This window comes from Aquila chrysaetos, chromosome 18 (assembly GCF_900496995.4).
Source record: "Aquila chrysaetos chrysaetos chromosome 18, bAquChr1.4, whole genome shotgun sequence".
Classification (NCBI taxonomy): domain Eukaryota; kingdom Metazoa; phylum Chordata; class Aves; order Accipitriformes; family Accipitridae; genus Aquila; species Aquila chrysaetos.
The window spans coordinates 13,152,534-13,171,435 of record NC_044021.1 but is presented as its reverse complement, the minus strand read 5'-3'; the positions used below and the strand labels follow the sequence as shown (position 1 = coordinate 13,171,435).

Genomic DNA, 18,902 nt, shown 5'->3' with positions numbered 1-18,902 from the left:
AGACGTTCACTTGCCTGAGTCTCCCCAGTCCCACGTGGAGAGGGTTGTGGGGTTTTGTTTGTTTGTCTTAAATAAGAGGTTATGCTAGGTCCTCAGGTTCTGACCTAGGTTCTCCTGTACAACTGCATCATATGGATTAATTCTACAGTGAGATGAACTCTTTTTGTGCCATTATTTCACAGTAACTCAGAAAGGCCTTCTGACCCAAGTGTTTTATAATACAATCACGAATATAACTCTGCTGGCCCAGGGCCTAAAACTGGTCTCCAGCACTCATTTCCTCTTCTCCCTAGAGACCTTCCTCCTTCTCTACTGACTGAAGAAGCCAAAGGAGACCAAACGTCCCTAAAATTAGTTTTTGCTAATAATGCCTCTCCTTTTTTCCTCCCTGCTAGACTTTACTTAGAAAGGCTCTCAGTGTTACAGCCATTCAGTTTCAAGGCCAACTCAGTTATCACCTTAGACATACCGAAGTACTGTGCAATATGTCAGTCCCTGCAACTCCCTCCAGCCTCATGGGGTCTGCTCACCACAGACACTTAGTTCCCCTGAGCTTCATTAAGAGCAAAGTTACATTCCCCCGCTCACTCCCACCCTTCTACCCCCAGAGATTACTGAAAACACTTTGGGATCCTCCTGGATTGAACACACCTTAAAAGGTAATATCTGCGACACCTCACTGAGCTTCTAGCTGTAAGCCATGGCGATGCTTTCCTGTATTTATGCAAGAGCTGCAAAAATTCAGCTTCAATAATATCAGAACCTGATTTAGAGGCTTCAAAAGACATTACTTGAAAGCTATTCCAGATGTGTGGGCGATACCTAGTTTTCTGTTCTCACTCGGCTGCAATACTTCAATAACTACTCTATTATTAGCTGAAGGCAGCAAGTCCAAAACAAGGACTACAGACTCTCTAAATTTCAGCAAGGAAAAAGAAAAAAAATTAAAATAGCGAAGCCATTGTTTCTCTAGAACATAAATTAAGAGAAAAGCTTGAAGTCACCAATTATACCACTTTGGAATCAGCTGAACTATTTTGACATGGAAAACTAATCACTTGAGCCAAAACCCCAAGCTTCCCTCCTGAACCATTAAGAGAGACTACACTGAAACACACTCAGAAGTTCATTTCCAAAACATCAACTAACCTCTAACAACAAAAGGCACAAAAGAATAGGTTTTGTGGGGAAAGAGGAGGAGGAACACTTTCAAGTGTTACCATCAAAAGAAAAACAAAACCGGTTTTAAGTTTGCTTTGCCCAATCTTCTGCTTTCAGACTTGAGGTGACAAGAAGCCACCCACAGCAAGAACAACCAGATACGACTACAGAGCAAAGGTCCCACATATTGAAGATTTTGTACACACACAAAAAAGGAAGTCAAGTTCCACATGGAAACCAGAGGTTTGTTTACATTCGAGTACTTGTAATCACTGCCAAAAGGAAGCTGTGGGTTTATTTTTAGGGATCTATTTTTAGAGAAAGCATTATCTCAATATTGTCATTTTATGGTATTAGAGGAAAAAATGGTTTCCTTGTACTAAACTTAGAGTCATCACGTTTCCTGTAAGTAAGGATCAGCTCAAAAAAAAGCTCCACTGAAAAAAAGAAAATCTTTCAGGGTTCTTTTTTCTTCACTAGGTGTTGAATCAACAGTTGCAAACAGGCTAATGGTGCTGCTTAGTCTCACAAATGTGAAGAAACCCAGATAGTTGTTATCCTCAAAGAAAATTAAGCTTTTTGCAGAGCCTTGGATTTGGTTAAAGGCTATTTTCAAAAGATGCCACTGATGTTGGCATTATACTAAACTCATTTTTAGGTCATACTAGTATAGAAACTCATTTTCAAGCCTCCAAGTGCTACTGGCATAAGAAACAAACCAGCTACTGCATGGTCACCCTCTCAGCAACCAGCACGCCCCAGACCTCCAACCTGTCCCCAACAGACACATAAACACGGTAGCCCACAATCATGATGGTACATTCAAACACATGGACTAAGACTACAGAGTTATAAGAAAAGATCAGAAACTCCTAACTGCAACACAAGTAGTAAGTTTGTTGCACGCAACAATTGTCTGTAGAATTGCCAAAGGTAATAACCGATAGCCAAAGGTAAAAGCAAAAACACTCATCTAGAAATTCAGATCTCATGGAAACTAAGGTAAAGTTCTCTACAATTTTCCTCCAGAAGAGGGATATCCATTGCTTAGGAGGCTAAACAGACATCTGGAGAGAAGATGCTGCATCCAGTGACTCTAAAGTATAAACTGGCAGCACTATAACAAGTAACATCCCAAATAACTTAAAATAAACTACTTCATCCTTGCGTATGATTTTTCCCTACGCTTGCCATTGGCATCGCTCTGTGGTCAAGGCTTTGGAAAAAGGTATTCTGAGCTGGTTCTGACCAGTAAACATTAGAAAAGCCTGCCCTTAATGCCTCCAGAGACAACTAAGGTTTGGTAATAAAAATCCCTGCAATGATGAACTCTGTAAAGATGTTACAGATCATTATACTATCTAGAAACATATGAAACAGGTCAATCGGCTAGTGGGCAAGCCAAGGGAAATACAAATACAACATAGGGCTAATTTAACCATGAGACTAGTGGCTTCAAGCCTTCTTTACAGGCTAAAGGCCGTATTTTGTATTAAAAAGCTCTGCAAAGTCTGTGTTCCACACTGAAGTTGGAATCTGCACTTAAGTCTTTCTCCTCGTTGACCATGCCTGATTATGAGAAAGTCAGACATTAGCATCTGACAGTATCTGAAATAAAGATGAAGCTATAGGCACAAGTGGATATGGCTTATTACCCATCACTTTAATTAAGGAGCAGAATCTTCTGTGCTGAAGGAAAAGGCAGTCCCACAGTTGATTATCTTTCACTAGGCTCAAAGGTGGATGAAGCACAGCTGAAAAGCGGGTACATCTCTAGCAGTAATGCTCAATTGTTGCTCACTGCCTTTCCTCAGCACCGTTCCTGTAAAACACTTGCACAAGCTGATCATCTTGGTCTCTTATTTTGGAAATATATTTGCAGAACTGCAATCAAGTTCAGAAATACATTTTTAAATTCTATAGAATTTATTTATATAAATATGGTCTGTAACACCAAGCTCATGTGCGGTCAAAACTCTGACCTTTTTTCCTCAGCAGAAATAAAAATCGTATTACTAGAGTCATAGATCAGCTTCATCCTCTTCACACGGTTCAGACTCACACTTCACAACATAGTCTCTGAACACAACTGTCAAACTTGTACTGAAAAAATAGCTAGAAGGCTGAGGCAGCTGGTCAGAACTAGGTAACTTGAGAGAAAAAAGCTAAAAAGTTGATTTTGCACTGCTGCTTCAGGTACGTCTCTACACAAGTTGAGGAAATATGGAGACTACTGCTGTAGAGGCTCCCGCATTACTTACTTGTATAAACTAAATTCAAATCAGTTGTTGTTTTCTGCTAGTTTCACGGTGCTAATAAATGAAGAGAGCATTCTTCACTGACATGAAAGGAGTAAGACCAATATGGCAGCACACCCTTCTCCCTTGAATTTGCTATTCTTGCTATTTTTAGCACTTCTTAAACATAATGTACACTGACATCATAATTTAGTCTCTCCTTTTTCACAGCAGGCTAGGGTCGTCTGGAACACCACATGCATTTCCATTGCAGACCTGAAGACAAAGATGACTGAAACGGGGAACGGAAAATACAAAGGCACGCAGGAGAAAATTCTTAAGCTTGCTAGTTTTTAAATAAAGGATCTCTTTTTGGATATTCTTCGTATTTTAAACAGGAGGGTTCTTTTGTGTATAGGTGCAAATCCACCCTGGCACCTAAGCCCCACACAATAGCTTATTTCCCACTAAACACACTGTCACTACAGCCACAGCTGTGCAACTCAGCCTGGGAAGCAGCCGACGGTGTGCACACACATACGGCTGTGTGCCTGTACATCTCTACCTATCTACATATACAGTGCGGCCACGCACAGGCAGCTTACATGAGGCAGTCATGCATTATTTATAGACCTCGTCTCTCATCACCTCTCTTCCTCTACCTGCCCAGTTGAACTGAGCACTAAAGCAGGAAATAATTGTCGCATGAAGCTGTTGACACACTTCCTGCTCTTCTAAAGCCGAGAGGGGAGAAGCTCTGCGGGGTCAGATAACCCGTCTCAGCATGCCCAGTGATGCACGCTATTTCCAAGAAGATAAAATTCTGTAATACATCCCTGCTTAAGCTCTGCAATACTGAATTTCTGAGACAGACCTTGATATCGCATTTTAATTGTATGTCTTGGAACATGGAGGACTGATAACCCTTTTTACTCCAGCCAAACCATTCATGTCATGAGTTGTGTAGTAGTCAACACTTCCACAGCAATTTTACATGCTGAAAAACATTAAACTAAGTTTGGCTGTTAGAAGTGTCAAACAGCAGGAGCTAGCCACCACGTCCCAAATATAAGCTTCACAACAGCAAGTTCCACCACTCAATAACACCTCATACGTAAAACCTCTCTCTCTTCTACTACATTAAGGGTGTAGCTTTTTAGGTTTTGGAAGTGGCAAACTAGGAAAGCCCTCATCACGTCCTCTTCACTGTTAACTGCACATTCTTCACCTGTCCTCCTGCATTTGACATTCAAGTAGTAAACAGTGGTAGATGAGAATCGCTCTGCAAGTAATTGTGTGGGTTCCAGAACCATCATGCCAACTTTATGCAGACAAAATTCTTTAAAGCTATGAAGATGTCCCTTTCTTCCCCCTCCCAGTTGCATAAGCTTATTTTTCAACATTTGGCAACAGAATGAACATTAGATCACAAAGGACCAAATTTGTTGTTGCTTTCCTTTTGGGCTTCCCTAATTAGGGCTCCAGTATTTGGAAAGTAGAAGGAAAGAAATGCACTGTGGTATGGAACTATCAATATTAACGAACAAGCCACATTTCCAGCTTTTAAAATTATTCTGTTTGAGGCTAAATCAGCATATCTAAAAGCGACCTATTTGGAGTAAGTATGTCACCAAGTTTGATATTTAGGTCAGTATTTGTGCAATAATTCCAGTCTGTCCTGAAAACAGTTCTGTTCACCTCAGGACAGACACATACAGGAAAACCAATCCTAACACCTATTCACAAATCCGTTCCAAAAATTTACCGGGGCAGAGCATGAGAGCTGTCTTGGCTAAGATAGATTTCAATGTTAGAATGAATCAGATTATACAGAAGCAATGCTCATTTTTAATTAAATTGAGCCCAAGTCTCTGCAAACATGAATTCAAATGTTCTCTAGCATACATATACTTATTGCAGGAGTGATGTGTTAGGATTTCTCTCATTCTGGAACACCACTAAAAAGTCAACATTGCCAATATTCTATAGGGAGAAAGACTGCAGAGCAAGCATTCTTTGCAAGGTATCCTTTCAAGATTAAGGTTGTTATTTAGAAGTTAAAATAACATCATCTTCTAGCTCTTTTGAAGTATACAGAAGACAGACATGAAAATTTTTTTTCACAGTTAAGAACTGAATTGAGCAACTGTAATGAAACACTTTACCAGGGATCTCCTTCTGCATTAAAATTTATCATTAAAGCTTTCATTACACTTGTAAGTTTCAGAAGCCTCAGTTTTCAGCAGCACACATGAGGAACATGAAGGACTGCAGAAAAACTACCACTGAACATAAGTTAACACAAATGTCAGTTTCAAAACGAATGCCATTAAACAACATCTATATTTAAAACAGTCTTAAATATTATTCATAATAATTCACAAAAGTGCAAGTACTATATACAACACCATGATTAAAAAGGAATCTGTAATTATCATGTGACCTAGCCCATAACAAGCAACTAGGAGCTCAGAGTTAGAGCGCCGTAACATCTCCCTTCCTCAATTTTCTTGCCTTTAGACATACAATGCTTTACATGGTATTTTCTTGGTTAACAAGAACATTTCAACTTCTTTGAACTTGAGTAGCTTCCAAACACTTGAGGCAGAGTACCTCACATAAATGTTGGGGATTTTTTCCTATGTGAGAATGCTAGCTTGACTGAACTACAGAGCTGAAGATGAAACCTTTTCTCATTTATTTCTACATGTAGATCAGGGATGATGCACCTTACAATTAGCACTTGGACACAAACAGCATCAGCTGCAGGAAATTTGAGTTACTTTTTGCAGCATTACTAGTTTCTCTGTTTCTATTCTTCAGAAACAGTGTTACTGCATAGTACCTCCCACACAACTGCCTTGCATACAATCATGCTTGTCTCTATGTTTTTTCAGTCTAAGGATAGAAAACCCAAACATTAAAAAAGCAACTTGAAGTGGCAAAGTACTGTTTCAAAATCCATGAATCCAGAACGCCAAGTCTCAGTTTTTGGGGCTGAAAGGTGGGGAGTTGGGGAAAACGAAGCATCATTTTTTCCTCAAAGCATGTTTTACCAATGAAAACCACAGCATAGTGAGTTTCTTCAGTTCTGACAGTCTAAAAAGACACTTGAGACTATGTGTTTTCTTTCTACTCTTACATAAGAAAAATGGGAGGTTATCATGAGTGCATGGGGATATGTTCTCATGCTGGCTATCGTCCCGATGCTGTTAGTCATTTGGGTGAACCAGAGAGAAAGAGAGAAGCACAGCATGGCACAGAACAAGCTTATGCTGCCAGTAATTCAGAGGGGCTTTCTGGCCATTTATCTCTACTTCTGAAGTTCATTGTTTTCCACTGTTTTTCTCACTCATTAGATTTGCCTTTCATTTATCTGATGTCAAAGCCTCTGGAGATGAAAGGGCACTACTCTCCCAGAGAGAGCCACAAAGCGGCAAGAACTCTAAAACCTGACAGACCGTGCCTCACCATCTCATAAAACATGCCTTGGGGATTTTTACCTTGAGCCGTAACAGACCTGAGCAGGGATGCCAGAACAGCGCCTTCAAAAAGAATTTTAAAACTTACTAGAAAAAAAACTAAAGGACATCTTAAATGATGCATGTGTTGGGAGGTGCAATAGTTACTGCTCAAAGAAAGTTTGACATAACAATCAAACCTCTTAAAAAAGCCCACAACCCAGGCTGTTCCACGGGCAATAGGCTGGATAATACATTATCGCAATCTAAAAAGACAGAACAGATCTAGTGTGCCATAAATATCTCTAAGTAGTACCACACAAAACCAAGTTGCTTTAACATAGTAAAGAGCATGAAGAGCATGAACAGACAGCCCTATCAAGTATAAAACTAATGGACAGTTTAGGCCCAACTAGAAAACCAAAGAGAGAGGGCTGACAGCACAGCAAAATAACTTGTGTGTTAAAAATATAAAAATACAATGGTTCAAGATACATAAATTATTTTAAAGAGGATTTATCAAAAAAGTGGCAGGGATTAAGAAATAAAACAGGTAATTGCAAAAAAAACCTTTCAACAACGAAGTGGAACTGAGGAGTCAAATGAAATAATGCAGGACCTAAACTCCCATAATAAATTGTGCTCTAAGCACAGTATAAAATTTGGTTTATGAAGGCTTTAGTTAGTAATTTTTTTTTACTGACATAAAATGATTGCTTATTAAAAAGAACAAAAATCAAGTAGTTAAAAAACTAAAGAGAGATTCAGCAACATTTCCAAGCAATAGAATAAATCCTTAATTCTAGAAATTTCATCTTTAGGCTCTGTGCAAGGAATGAATTAAAAAAATCCAACACTATTTTATGTTTTATTAACACCGAAACAAATTTTTAAACTGAAATTTTGACAGTTATATTTGTCATTTCTTTTGTTCTAACGATCTCACTCCATCAATCCAGCTGGATCAAGATGAGAAAAGGGAGAAAGTCCAGCACAGCACTTTGTTTACACAACCATGGTAGAAAGAAGTCTCAGTATAAATGCAGAAAAATTCACCTTCCTATTGCCTGTTACCAAGAGCTCTCAAACTGAGTTTTTTTGTGCAACACTAACAGCAGCAGCAGCAGTTTATGACAATGAACCCAGAAGAGGCACTATATCACTGCGTGGAGAAGACGGAACTGGGGGAAATGCTACAAACATTCCATTCAGGCAGGAATTAGCACTATTCTCACCTTTGATGCTTGTCGAAGCCATCGCAAATATTCAGTGAAGTTATCGAAACAAATGTAGTAGGTCTGGCTTTGAGGTCCAGAGGAGCTAAACGCTAAACAGTGCTGGTGCTTTTTCACTTCTTCCACCTACAGTAGAGACACAAAACTGTCAGTGAACAAGAATCAAAAGCCTCTTTTCAGAAGTCCCCAGGGCAAAGTTAAAGTGTGCCCAAGAGGAGCTCATCAAGTAGAGTTGGATTAACCCTCTCAAGCAATCAAGCTGGATCTTGGCTGTCAAATATTCATGAAATCTACACAAGCAAGGAATGAGAACAGCAGGACAAATGAACCAAAGGAAAAAACCACCAAGAACATCAACATTTTAAGAAAGACTGAGCACCATAAAAGGCTTCCTAGTGAAACACATTTAAGGCTGTCTTTATACAACTTTTAAAAGTACAATTATACTCCTGGTTATTAAAAACAGGCTTAACAAAATGCTTCTCTTACAGCCCAATTTAATTCTTTGGCATTTTTCAACTTGCTAAAAAACACTCAGAATACATCATTCTGCTACCATACACGAGAAGTCCCACACAACTTATGGTCTCAATGTCTCAGCACTGCATTCTGGAAAGCCTTTGCAAACCAGGAAATGCAGAGTATTTATGGGGTTGAGGAAGAATATTTTTTGAGCGATAATTTAAAAAACACTTAGTTCTGTGCCAAGCATCCTCCTCCCAAGCTTTGTCAGCAGAAGCCCTCAGTACATTTTTCTCAGCTTGGTTCTCCTTTTCTTTTAAAATTTGTTGTCAACTTTCTGCTTAACACAGCCTGCATGTTTTACCTTACACGAGGCATTTCTGTGCAAAAACAACTTAGAAATTCCATATTAAGCAATTAAAAAAACAAGTACACAATCTCTTCTCTTTTTGAATTTAAGAAAAAATAAAAATCTTTTTCATCTGAAAGAGAAGGCTGATGGGGGACCTGAATCCTGTCCTCTCTAGTGCGCTACAGCCAGGAATACAATTCACTGTCAAAGTTCACCCACTGCTGCTAAAAAGAGGACAATGTCTCTACTTCAGTACTTCCAGGGAAGAGTTGAAGAATCCTGTGAAGAATCATGATGAAAGGAGATAGGAAAAACAGCTCCTAGAAGGCGGCACTACTTTCCACATTGCTAGTATAGAATATTAATGAATCAGCCCTAGTCCGCATATATAGCATTGTGAAGCTTGTTTCTCTCCCGATGACTATTAAGAATCAAACTTATCAGTATGCAAGGTAAAGGAGCATTACTTCAGTTGTAAATTCATCCTCATGCTAATGATTCTCTTCCCATTACCTTGGCTAATCAAGCCAATAATAGTGTTCTGAAACACTACTAGGTCTTACAGTCTTCACTAAAGTTTCACGGAGTCACAGCATGGTTGAGGTGGGAAGGGACCTCTGGAGGTCACCTAGTCCAATCCTAGTGCTCAAGCAGGACAACCTACAGCCAGCTCACCAGGACCATAAGGATGGAGACTCCACAACTTCCCTGGGCAACCTGTGCCAGTGCTTGGTCACCCTCACCATGAAAACAAAATTTTCCTTGTGTTCAGACTGGACGTCCTAGGTTTCAGATGTAATCAATCAGAAAAAAGTCCAGTTTCAGCTTTTTACAAGTAAAAATGTTTGTTGCTGTTAGCTTACAACAGACCAGTACTCATACAATGCTGAACACGCAAAAAAACCCCAATGTTAAAAATAAGTCCACGCCCTTATTCGTAACTTTTCAGACCTTAAGAGTAACCCAGCATGGATAAAGCCTGGATGAGGACGTACGGTACAGATCACACACAATACAGCTCCATGTATCCTTTGGCTGTGTACTATTGCATGTATAAAACATTTAACACTGCACACAAGAAAAAGAAACAATGTTTTTCCCTTGCTTTTCTTTAGGATTTTAATCCAAACATTATAAACTGTTAAATATGGCTCTGACCATAATCAAAAGTCATTTGTATACTTTGATAATCCCATTTACAGAAACAAGCTTTTGGGAGGGTCAGAATCATCATAATTGAATGCAATCTTCTCTGCATAAAGAGATAGGGGTTAAGCAAGCAAATACATAAAATAAAACATCTTACTTTTCCACCAATTAAAGGGAGGACATGCATCTTTCCAGTCTGGCTTTCTTTTACTGATGAGACAATTAGGCATGTTCCACAAAGGATAGCTTGGCGTCTTGTCCATCTGTTGACTGGCAAATGTATTTTCCCTTTTCGAACATTGTACATTCCTGAGAGCTGAATCCGTTCGGAGCTGCCAATGCTGTGGGGCTTTCCTGAAATAGAAACAAAAGCATCCACTTAATCACAGAAAATCTTTGCCTTTTTCTCTCAAGTCATCCTGAGACTTCATCAGCAAGTTTTCAAGCTACAGACCGCAGCACAACAAATGAAACACAGCTTCAAAACCATGCAAGCAGGTAATTTAGTACCACGCAAGCAGGTAATTTAGTATCGGCTTCAGTACAGGCTTCTTTCACAAATAGAAGTATATGACAGGTTGGTATCACAGAGAGCAGACCACACTAAATAATCTGCAGTAGTCACAGAAGTACCAATTAATGGTACTGGTCTTCTCCATGGGACCTGGAAATCAAATGTTCATCCTCAGCAGTAAGTAAGTAATTGGTTACTGTTGAGTTCACATTGACTGTTTGGTAACTGCAAAAGGGGGTGATGTACTGCATGCTCACCCGCACCTTTGCGCTTTCATGTCTCTTCTAGCCATCCTTAAGGTCATGGTTTGAATAGCTTCAATAGCTTCCCAAAGAATACAGTTCTTACTCTCTCCAGCCCATCCTGTTCAGTCCAAACCCCACAGCAGAGATAGTACACCCAGCCACAGTGTAAACAGATACAACCTAGATGAAACCCCTCAAAGACCTTGCTTCAGTCTGAGTAAAGCATTAGAAAGAGTGAAGTTCTTTTGTCTGTATTACAATGAATTTGCTATTTATAATAATTCAGATTATTAGCAAGGCTATCAATTAGACCAAATCTGCTAAATGACTTTAAATGGCTCAGACGCTACTAATCTAATCTATTAATAAGATTCTACTCTACAGAAACCATCATTAACAATGGCAACACAAAGACAAGCATCTCATCTCTACTCTTACAGGACCACATTCTTTTAGGATAGAAATGGGAAGAAGCATGATTTACTCATTCTAATATGAAGTACTTATCCACATCAAGTTACCCTATCAAACCCTAAACAGTCCAGCGCAGATCTGAGTTATCCAAATATACTAAGTCTTCTGCAAACAGAAACAAGAGGTGATCATGTTCAAGTTAAACCAGTTCAAATTTCTGTAAGAACACCAGTGTTGGTGAAACTTTGGAAGGGAGCTCTCCTGGATAAATAAACCAAAGGCTACATTAATTCCAAGTAGCTTCCCTATCATGATAAAAGATAAATCACTCATTTTCCTACACTAATCTTTAGCAAAATTCTTAAAAATTAAGGAATTAATAACTAGTTAGGAGTCTAGAAAAGCAAAGTTGATCCTGTCTTCTAACCCCGATATTTCAGACCAGTGCCAATTAAACTGCAGCGGTGGCAAGTGCTGCACACTATTACTCCAGCTTGCTATTACTCTTGCTTGTATGACAGCTCATTTGTCTCAATGAGTCTGCTCTTGCCTTCAAATTATCTATGGGAAGATAGAAGACACCTACCACGTGGCCTACCCACTGCCGTTCTCTCACCCCCGCCTACCCTGCGCCAGTTCTTGCCCTTATCTTTAAAAGCAGCCTTCTTGAATCTTCCTGCTGGTTTAATGAGCCAAGACTTGGCATAGTTACCCTCAAGCCTTGCTCTGCTCTAATAAACACTAGCATTTAGGCTACCGATGTCTGCCAGTTTGGATCTGCAGGAACATCACTGTTGCTTGAAGCTAAAAGGCTGAACCTTTAATGCCTACAGGGTATCAGCATCTAATACAAAAATAGGTACCCCAAGAAAGCAGTAATTTCACTGCCAAGCAAATTCAAATCCAACAACAGAAGCTGTGGATAAACACTTTGCCCAACAGAATAGAGGGAAACGGGGCATCCATTCTGCGCAAAGCTACAGAAAGCCTGATAGGGAATACAAGTGAGTTACACAGAGCAACTCAGGCTTAATTAAACACAAAAGCTGAATCAAACTTTACATTTGGAATATGAAAAATGTGGTTGCTAAAGTAACTGATAATTTACCTACCTTGTCCAGAACAATGGACTCCATGCCATGAAGCATTGATTAAAGAATTAACCACACACAGAAACAATGAAATCTCTGTAACGGAGTAAAAAGTGCCTGTTAAGTATTATAGTATGGTTGTGTAAGGAATAGTTGTCAGGAGTGTGGGCAGTTCCACCTCAAAAATGACATTTTACAGTCATCTTCCAGGGCCTGTTTCTGGCTGTATGCTCTCTAACTTCACTGCAAAAGAACAACCCACTGCTGATTAAACCCCTTAGGATTGCAAAGCACAACCTCAATCCCTTGGGAAGCCAAGCTCATTTAGCATTTTAATATAGCCAAATGCATCTTTACCCATCCAGGAACAAAGGGCATAATTCACACTTAATACAGGCAGACCTGTGTCCTGGAAAACACCAAACCTCAGAAGTTCTTCAGGATTATGGTGGATAACAAAGAGGATGAGGTCCTGCTACAGTGCTGCAGACAAGAGGCTTGGCAGAAAACATGGCAGCATTCAGCAGCAATACAGAAGTAACATTACACTGCCTAATCTAGTGGTACCTAGAATAGCGGACTACCATACTGGGTGCCCACACTCCACAAAGGGTGCTGAAAAATTAGTGTTCAGAAAAGTTACAGTGAAAAAAAAAAAAAAAAAATCAGAAGCCTGAGAAACCTGCTTTCTAGGACCAGACCCTCTTGGACTAGCTACATGACGTTAGGCACAGCTGGACCCATAAAACTACTCTGAAGTCTCTAAAAGGCAGTTCTTTCAAAATTCATATAAATTCACAGAGGTCGAACGTCACGAGTCACAGTAACAATTAGTATCATCAGTAAATGTTTACTAGAAAAGCTGGAACAGAGCTATCACTGGAAGTATTCATGCTAGGTATGAACTGTACTTTCTCTCAAACTTCAGATTTGATGGGAAAATTACTGGGGTAAGAATCTTCAGTTACTCCTGCAAGTATAAAAAAAATTAAACAACAGCCCCTTCAGACTCTAAGGATTTAAGGTGCTTTTTCCCAGCAAGTACTACCACTTGCTATGTTAAAGCTAAAAGGTTCCTGATGAGAATGTAGAGAAATGAAATACTGGGCCTATTTCATTAAAGCAAATGGTTTCTCTCTTCCTATTCTTGTCTACCTCACTACATAACCAACCATCTGTTTGGACCAGATGATCTTTTGAGGTCCCTTCCAGCCTGGGCTCTTCCACGATTCTCTGATTCTGTAACTTGAAAAAGCCATGTTTAATATTGGATCACATGTTGTTGCCTGAGATGCAATCTGCTCACATATTCACTATTCTTCCTGCTAAAGGGTTGTAATCACTGAGATTTGATAGTATCACAGTGTTCTACTATCATGCAAGCAGGGGTGGGGGGAGGGGAAGCCAAAAGCCGATGGCTTATTTTGATTTTAAGTAGAGGTTATTCAAGGACATATCAACTAGTTGCGAAACGAGATTCCTAAATCTGCAGAAGTTTTGCAGGTAACCGTGAGCAAAAGCTGTTTGACAAGCAGCAGCCTTGCCTATGGAAAGATAAGCTTGGACAGAGCTTGCAGCTTTAAAGAGCTCAGATATTTGCTGCCAGGAGAGCATAAAAGCAAGGAAAGTTTAAATGACAGCGAGCTCTGCCACAGCAGAAGCGGGATGGGACTTGGAAACTGTGAAGCAATGCTGACACTGGCTGTTCCTCACTTCAGGGAGGTCTCAGACAGCCCCACAGCATGGCTCCAGCAAGAGGGCTCATCCCGGACAGGCTGGGGAGCGGAGGAGAAGGGAAGGGCTCAGAAGCGTACCAGCCTTTCCTATGGCCTCGATAATAATCAAATGAGAAGGCAAATGACCTTTGCCTTCCAAGTTTACAGGAGGGATGCATGGGGCAATTTGGACTTTATCAGAGTGACTTAAGGCTAAGGATCAAAGACCACAATTTATGGCATAACCATAGCGTCACCACCAAAAGTCAGTTATTTTTGAGGTAACCTACCAGTGCCAGTGAAAGCACCGCTTTCAGTAAAAGCATCAGCAGTTCTGAAATTATGTTCCTCAATCTGCCTCGCAGACCTCCTGTTCAAAATTTAGAAGACTCTTGATTCTTCAGGATTCACATTCAGATTTTTCTTCAGTTTTAACTATACCCGAAGGCAGCAGTTGAGTTTTCACAGGGGCCTGTGATATTATACTGAAGCCAACACTCATGCAGATAAAATGGTAGTGATGATCCTTTGTGACTTGAACATAAATTTGAATCCTGCCAAAAACTTACAAGATAATTATTGTTGCCTCGATCAGAGTGGAGGCAAATACGCCAGAACATCTAGGAGAGTTGCATACCAGAAAATGTTTTTCAAATGCTAACCCCAACCAGAGCAGTTTTGAGTATTTTAGCAAGAAACCATAAAAAGATTATTTTTCATTCCTGTCAGGACTCCAAGACTACAGCAACTCCTAAGCACCCCCACAACAGGACTTTTGTTCCGTGCGAGGCATTAGAGGAGACGCCTCAAGGAATTAAGAGCAGACCACTCATTTGGCTATCTTGACATTCATGGTTGAATTCCTCTCAGTTTTAGCTTGTCCCAAGTCCTGGAGGGAAACTAGTGGTATTTAGAACAAGGACAGAGAAAAGAGGGGAATTTGATTGAAATGGGGGGGACTGTCATTGGAACCACGAACCCTACCCTGCTTCGCAGGAAGCGCGGATGGGACACCAGCGATCTTTCCATGATGTTAAAGAACTAAGACCTCACCACGAGCAGCCCGAGGAAGCTGCGGGTATGCAACGTACTGACAACCCGCTTAGTGCAAAGACTTCAAACCTTATTAAATAAATACCCACAGCCACTTGCTTTGGATTCTGGAGTAAAGCTCTTTATCCCAGAGATGGAAGGCATATGGAATACATTACCATCAGAAGTTATAAAATACCAGCTCATTATGGGACATAAAAGTACTCAGGAAAAAAACTCTCTGCAGCTATACGGCTGATTAAGTTGCAAGTACTTATTATTCCCCCCTGTTTGAAAAGTACAGCCAATAAAGTCTGCCTCTAAAGAACAATTTAAGACATTACCAAAATAAGAGTGGAGAAAAGCGTTGACATAAGAAACGCATTCACTTCTGTGCAGCGGGTCTTATTTTTATTACTAATATTGGTCTGACGGAATGAAAACTAAAAATTCTCTGAGACCTGCATGGCGCAGCCAGCCCGGCCAGCTGGAGAGACTGCCCGCCCTGAGCCGCCTCGGGTATTCACCAGTGGTAAGAGAGGCTTAAGTTATTCAGTAGGAATAATGTCTAAGTTTGAGGCTTTTCAGAACTGACTGAATGACTCCGAGTGCCTAATTTAGGGATGTCCTTTTCCTGCTGCAGCTGGGCCAGCTACAGAGGTCGTCATCTGCGCGCCGCTGGGCCCGGGCCCGAGGCCAGCATTGCCTCAACCCTCCTGCATCAGCTGCTCCTCCTAAGCTGTCCCCAAGCCCTTTCAGACAAACCAGCCCGGTTTAATTTCTTGCGTCTCTTTCTGACCGAGAGGCCTTAGGGACAGCTCACGGGGAGTAGTTCAGCGTGGAGAGCGGAGGAATGGCACGTAGGGGCCAGAGCTGTAACACGGTGGCTGCTGCTGGAGAGGATATGTAATTAAACCCACCCACGGCTTTCAGCAAGCCGTTTCAGAAATAAGCTATTTCACACGCTAACATCCTGTGAACATCAAGTCTTGCATGCGCTGGAGAAAAAGAAAACCCCCAAGCCCCCAGCCACTTTTGAAGCCTTCGGTCCGAACCCACCAAGGAAAGCTGGGCTCCCTCCCACCGACCGGGCGAAATCAGCGGGGCGGGTGGCAGCCTCAGTTCGCACCAGCAGCACCGTCCCCACCGTCCCTCCGAGCTGAAGCCAGGAACACCTCGCACCCGCCTCGCCTGCAAACCTGCGAACCGAGGCTCAGCCCCGGTCTTGCCTCAACGTGCGTGCAAAGAGGCCTCAACGCGCTCAGAACGCTGAAAGCCCTCGAGCGCCTTCGCCCAGCCGTCGGGACACCGCGCCACAATAGCTGTCGCTGAACCCTTACTGCCAGATCGTTCTGCGGATTTCTGCTTTTGCCCAAACCCTTTCATCAAATACAGATGAAGCTACTGCCTGCAATGTTTTTGAAGCTTCTCAGTCATTTAAGGCTGCTTCCCCTTGCATTCTTGTCAAACTAAGGACAGCGGTGATGACTTCAGGGAAGGCCTGCAGCAATGAGATGTATAAAAATAAAGCAGCAAGTTGGACTTCAAAAAAAAAAAAAAAAGACAGCGGCAAAGGAAGCAGAAAAGCACAAGTAAAAACTCTGAAACTATTGTACTGCTCTCAGTTTTATTTTAAACTTATGAAGAAAGCCTACTTACAGTTACATGCTCATTAGAAGTATTTTTCCTTGTGAAGGTCCACACTGTCGCAATTTAAGAATAAAGGCACAGAATTAGCAGGTTTTATGTTCAACTAAGACCAAGGATTCACCTCTACCAGCAACCAACCAAGAATGCTTTTGCAAAGGTAGCAGACCAAGTATATATATAGCAAAATTTCACCTGACAAACCATTCCAAAACCAACAGTTGAATTTTTGCACTCAAATCTGCTTAGACTCTTAAAAATTCCTGTCAGATTTAACACAAGGCTGCCGATTGATTCTGTATTGCTCTGTGGAAGAGGGACTCAGTCACCATTATGCTGTTCTTATGGGCATGTAACTATTAGCATACACTTTACTTGTTATACTCCTCAATTTTGCTGCACTCTGTATTGTTATGGGGGCTGGGAGAAGCTCTGAAGTAGTTTAAGTTTCTTTTAGGAATTAGCAGTTCAAGCTCTACTACTTGAAGGCTGTTATCTTTTCACCTGAGAAACAAAAGCAGACCACAAATGTTGGATTTTACTGAACTGTGTTAAGTCATCTTTTTCTTTAAAGAAACATTCACTACGAGACAAAACTGGCACAGTAGCAGACAGACAAGCCCTTAGTCTCTGTGAAACATATTGCTACTTTACAGGAAGATCATCCTTAAAGACAAGCATTATCACTATATGATGTGATGCAATAAAACATAGTTACCAGTTTTATAGCAATAATCCTGCCTTCCACCTACATTAAATCCTCACTGGAGGAAAGGTTTGTATGAATCTCATAATGCAGAAAACATCCCTCTCTTTTTCCCCCCACTGAGAGTTCAATGTTTGTTCACTTGATCATTCCTTGGACCTTGTTCTCACAAGACTCACCACCTCCACACAGGAGCCCTAAAACCATGGTATCAACACTTAAAAAGATACCGTAGGCAAAATGTAACAAAAATTACTTTTTTTGAAAAGCTTTTCTACCAAGTGTCACATATTTATCAGTGGAAAATAGCTGCAATAGCTTTACTGTCAAAAGCCAAATATCAACCTGCATAAGCCAAAATCTTCTGAAGAAAAACCTAACAATGATTCAGCAGAATTCATTTAAGAGCCATTGTTAACCAGCACGACTTCTACACTAGGACAACTTAATAAAGGCGACAGACTAAAGTAGGATATGTAGTGGTGAAGAGAACACTACTTGCAATTAAAAGCAAGCAAGCACCCTGGAAGTTCATCTGGATTACTATGTAGAGGCAGCAAACCCAAAACCTTGGAATCCAGCTGTTCCAACTGTAACAAGTGAATTCCAGATCTAGTTGCTCCAATGTATTTTGACAGGTTTTACAGTTGAGTACAGCATGTATAAGCAAAACCCCAGAAACACAACCCACCCCCAACAAATTGAAAACCCACCTGTTCTTAAACTCTTCATCCCATCTATCCCTAACTCCGGGTGCTGAAACACAGGTCCTTCACATTCAAACTCTCAGCCCTACGCATTCCCAACCATCTCACTTGCCTGCAGGAAATTCAAGCAAGTTACATGCAGGCAGGTTTGTTTATTTCAGCAAAACAATGAGCCTCTCAAGGCACCCTTGATGTCCCGAGTTCTGCTTGCATTAGAAATACAACGGGGTGCAGGCTGAATTCTGTTATGCCCAAATACTTCATTTTGGAGAAAGCTCATAAAGGAGAGAGAGTTGCCTGCTCTTCAGTAGCAAAACTGAATACCAAATCCTTTGGGAAACCACCATATGCCACCTCTGGAAGGAAAAACTACTGAAATATCCTGAGAAGGAACCATCAAGAAAAAATGTCATCTTCCTCCTGGGCTTTAACAAAGTTGTAAAAAGCTGCAATATTGGTCTAGAGGCTTCCAGGAAGTACGACCTAAACCAACTTTCTGATCTTGAACTTAGGATTCATTTAAAGAAGCTACTGAAGAAATTCTTCAGTGACAGCTTCTACCCAAGTATTTTTGCTCGAAGTAAATTTAAAACAGAATTAGTCTTATGCTGAGATTTGTGCTAGTATCTGATCACATCCCTTACGTATATTTCTTAAAAAGAATACTTTAGCAACACATTTCAAATTATCCCTTATTAAGATGGCCTTGGGAAACTCAACTTTCTGAACAGTTTTAGTTATATGCACTGATATTAAAGAGGTGAAAATTGAATA

General features: G+C 40.7%; 1 protein-coding gene across 1 annotated transcript in view; it reads right to left on the bottom strand.

Annotated features, from left to right (window-relative positions):
- The window catches only part of PHLPP1 (PH domain and leucine rich repeat protein phosphatase 1), a 140,486-nt gene that overhangs the window by 54,915 nt on the left and 66,669 nt on the right, over positions 1–18,902 (bottom strand). Inside the window, exons 2-3 of the mRNA XM_030041782.2 lie at positions 10,215–10,411; positions 8,095–8,220 (exon numbers count right to left, since the gene is read on the bottom strand). Coding sequence (XP_029897642.1) covers positions 8,095–8,220; positions 10,215–10,411 — 323 coding nt within the window. The remainder of the gene's footprint in view (positions 1–8,094; positions 8,221–10,214; positions 10,412–18,902) is intronic.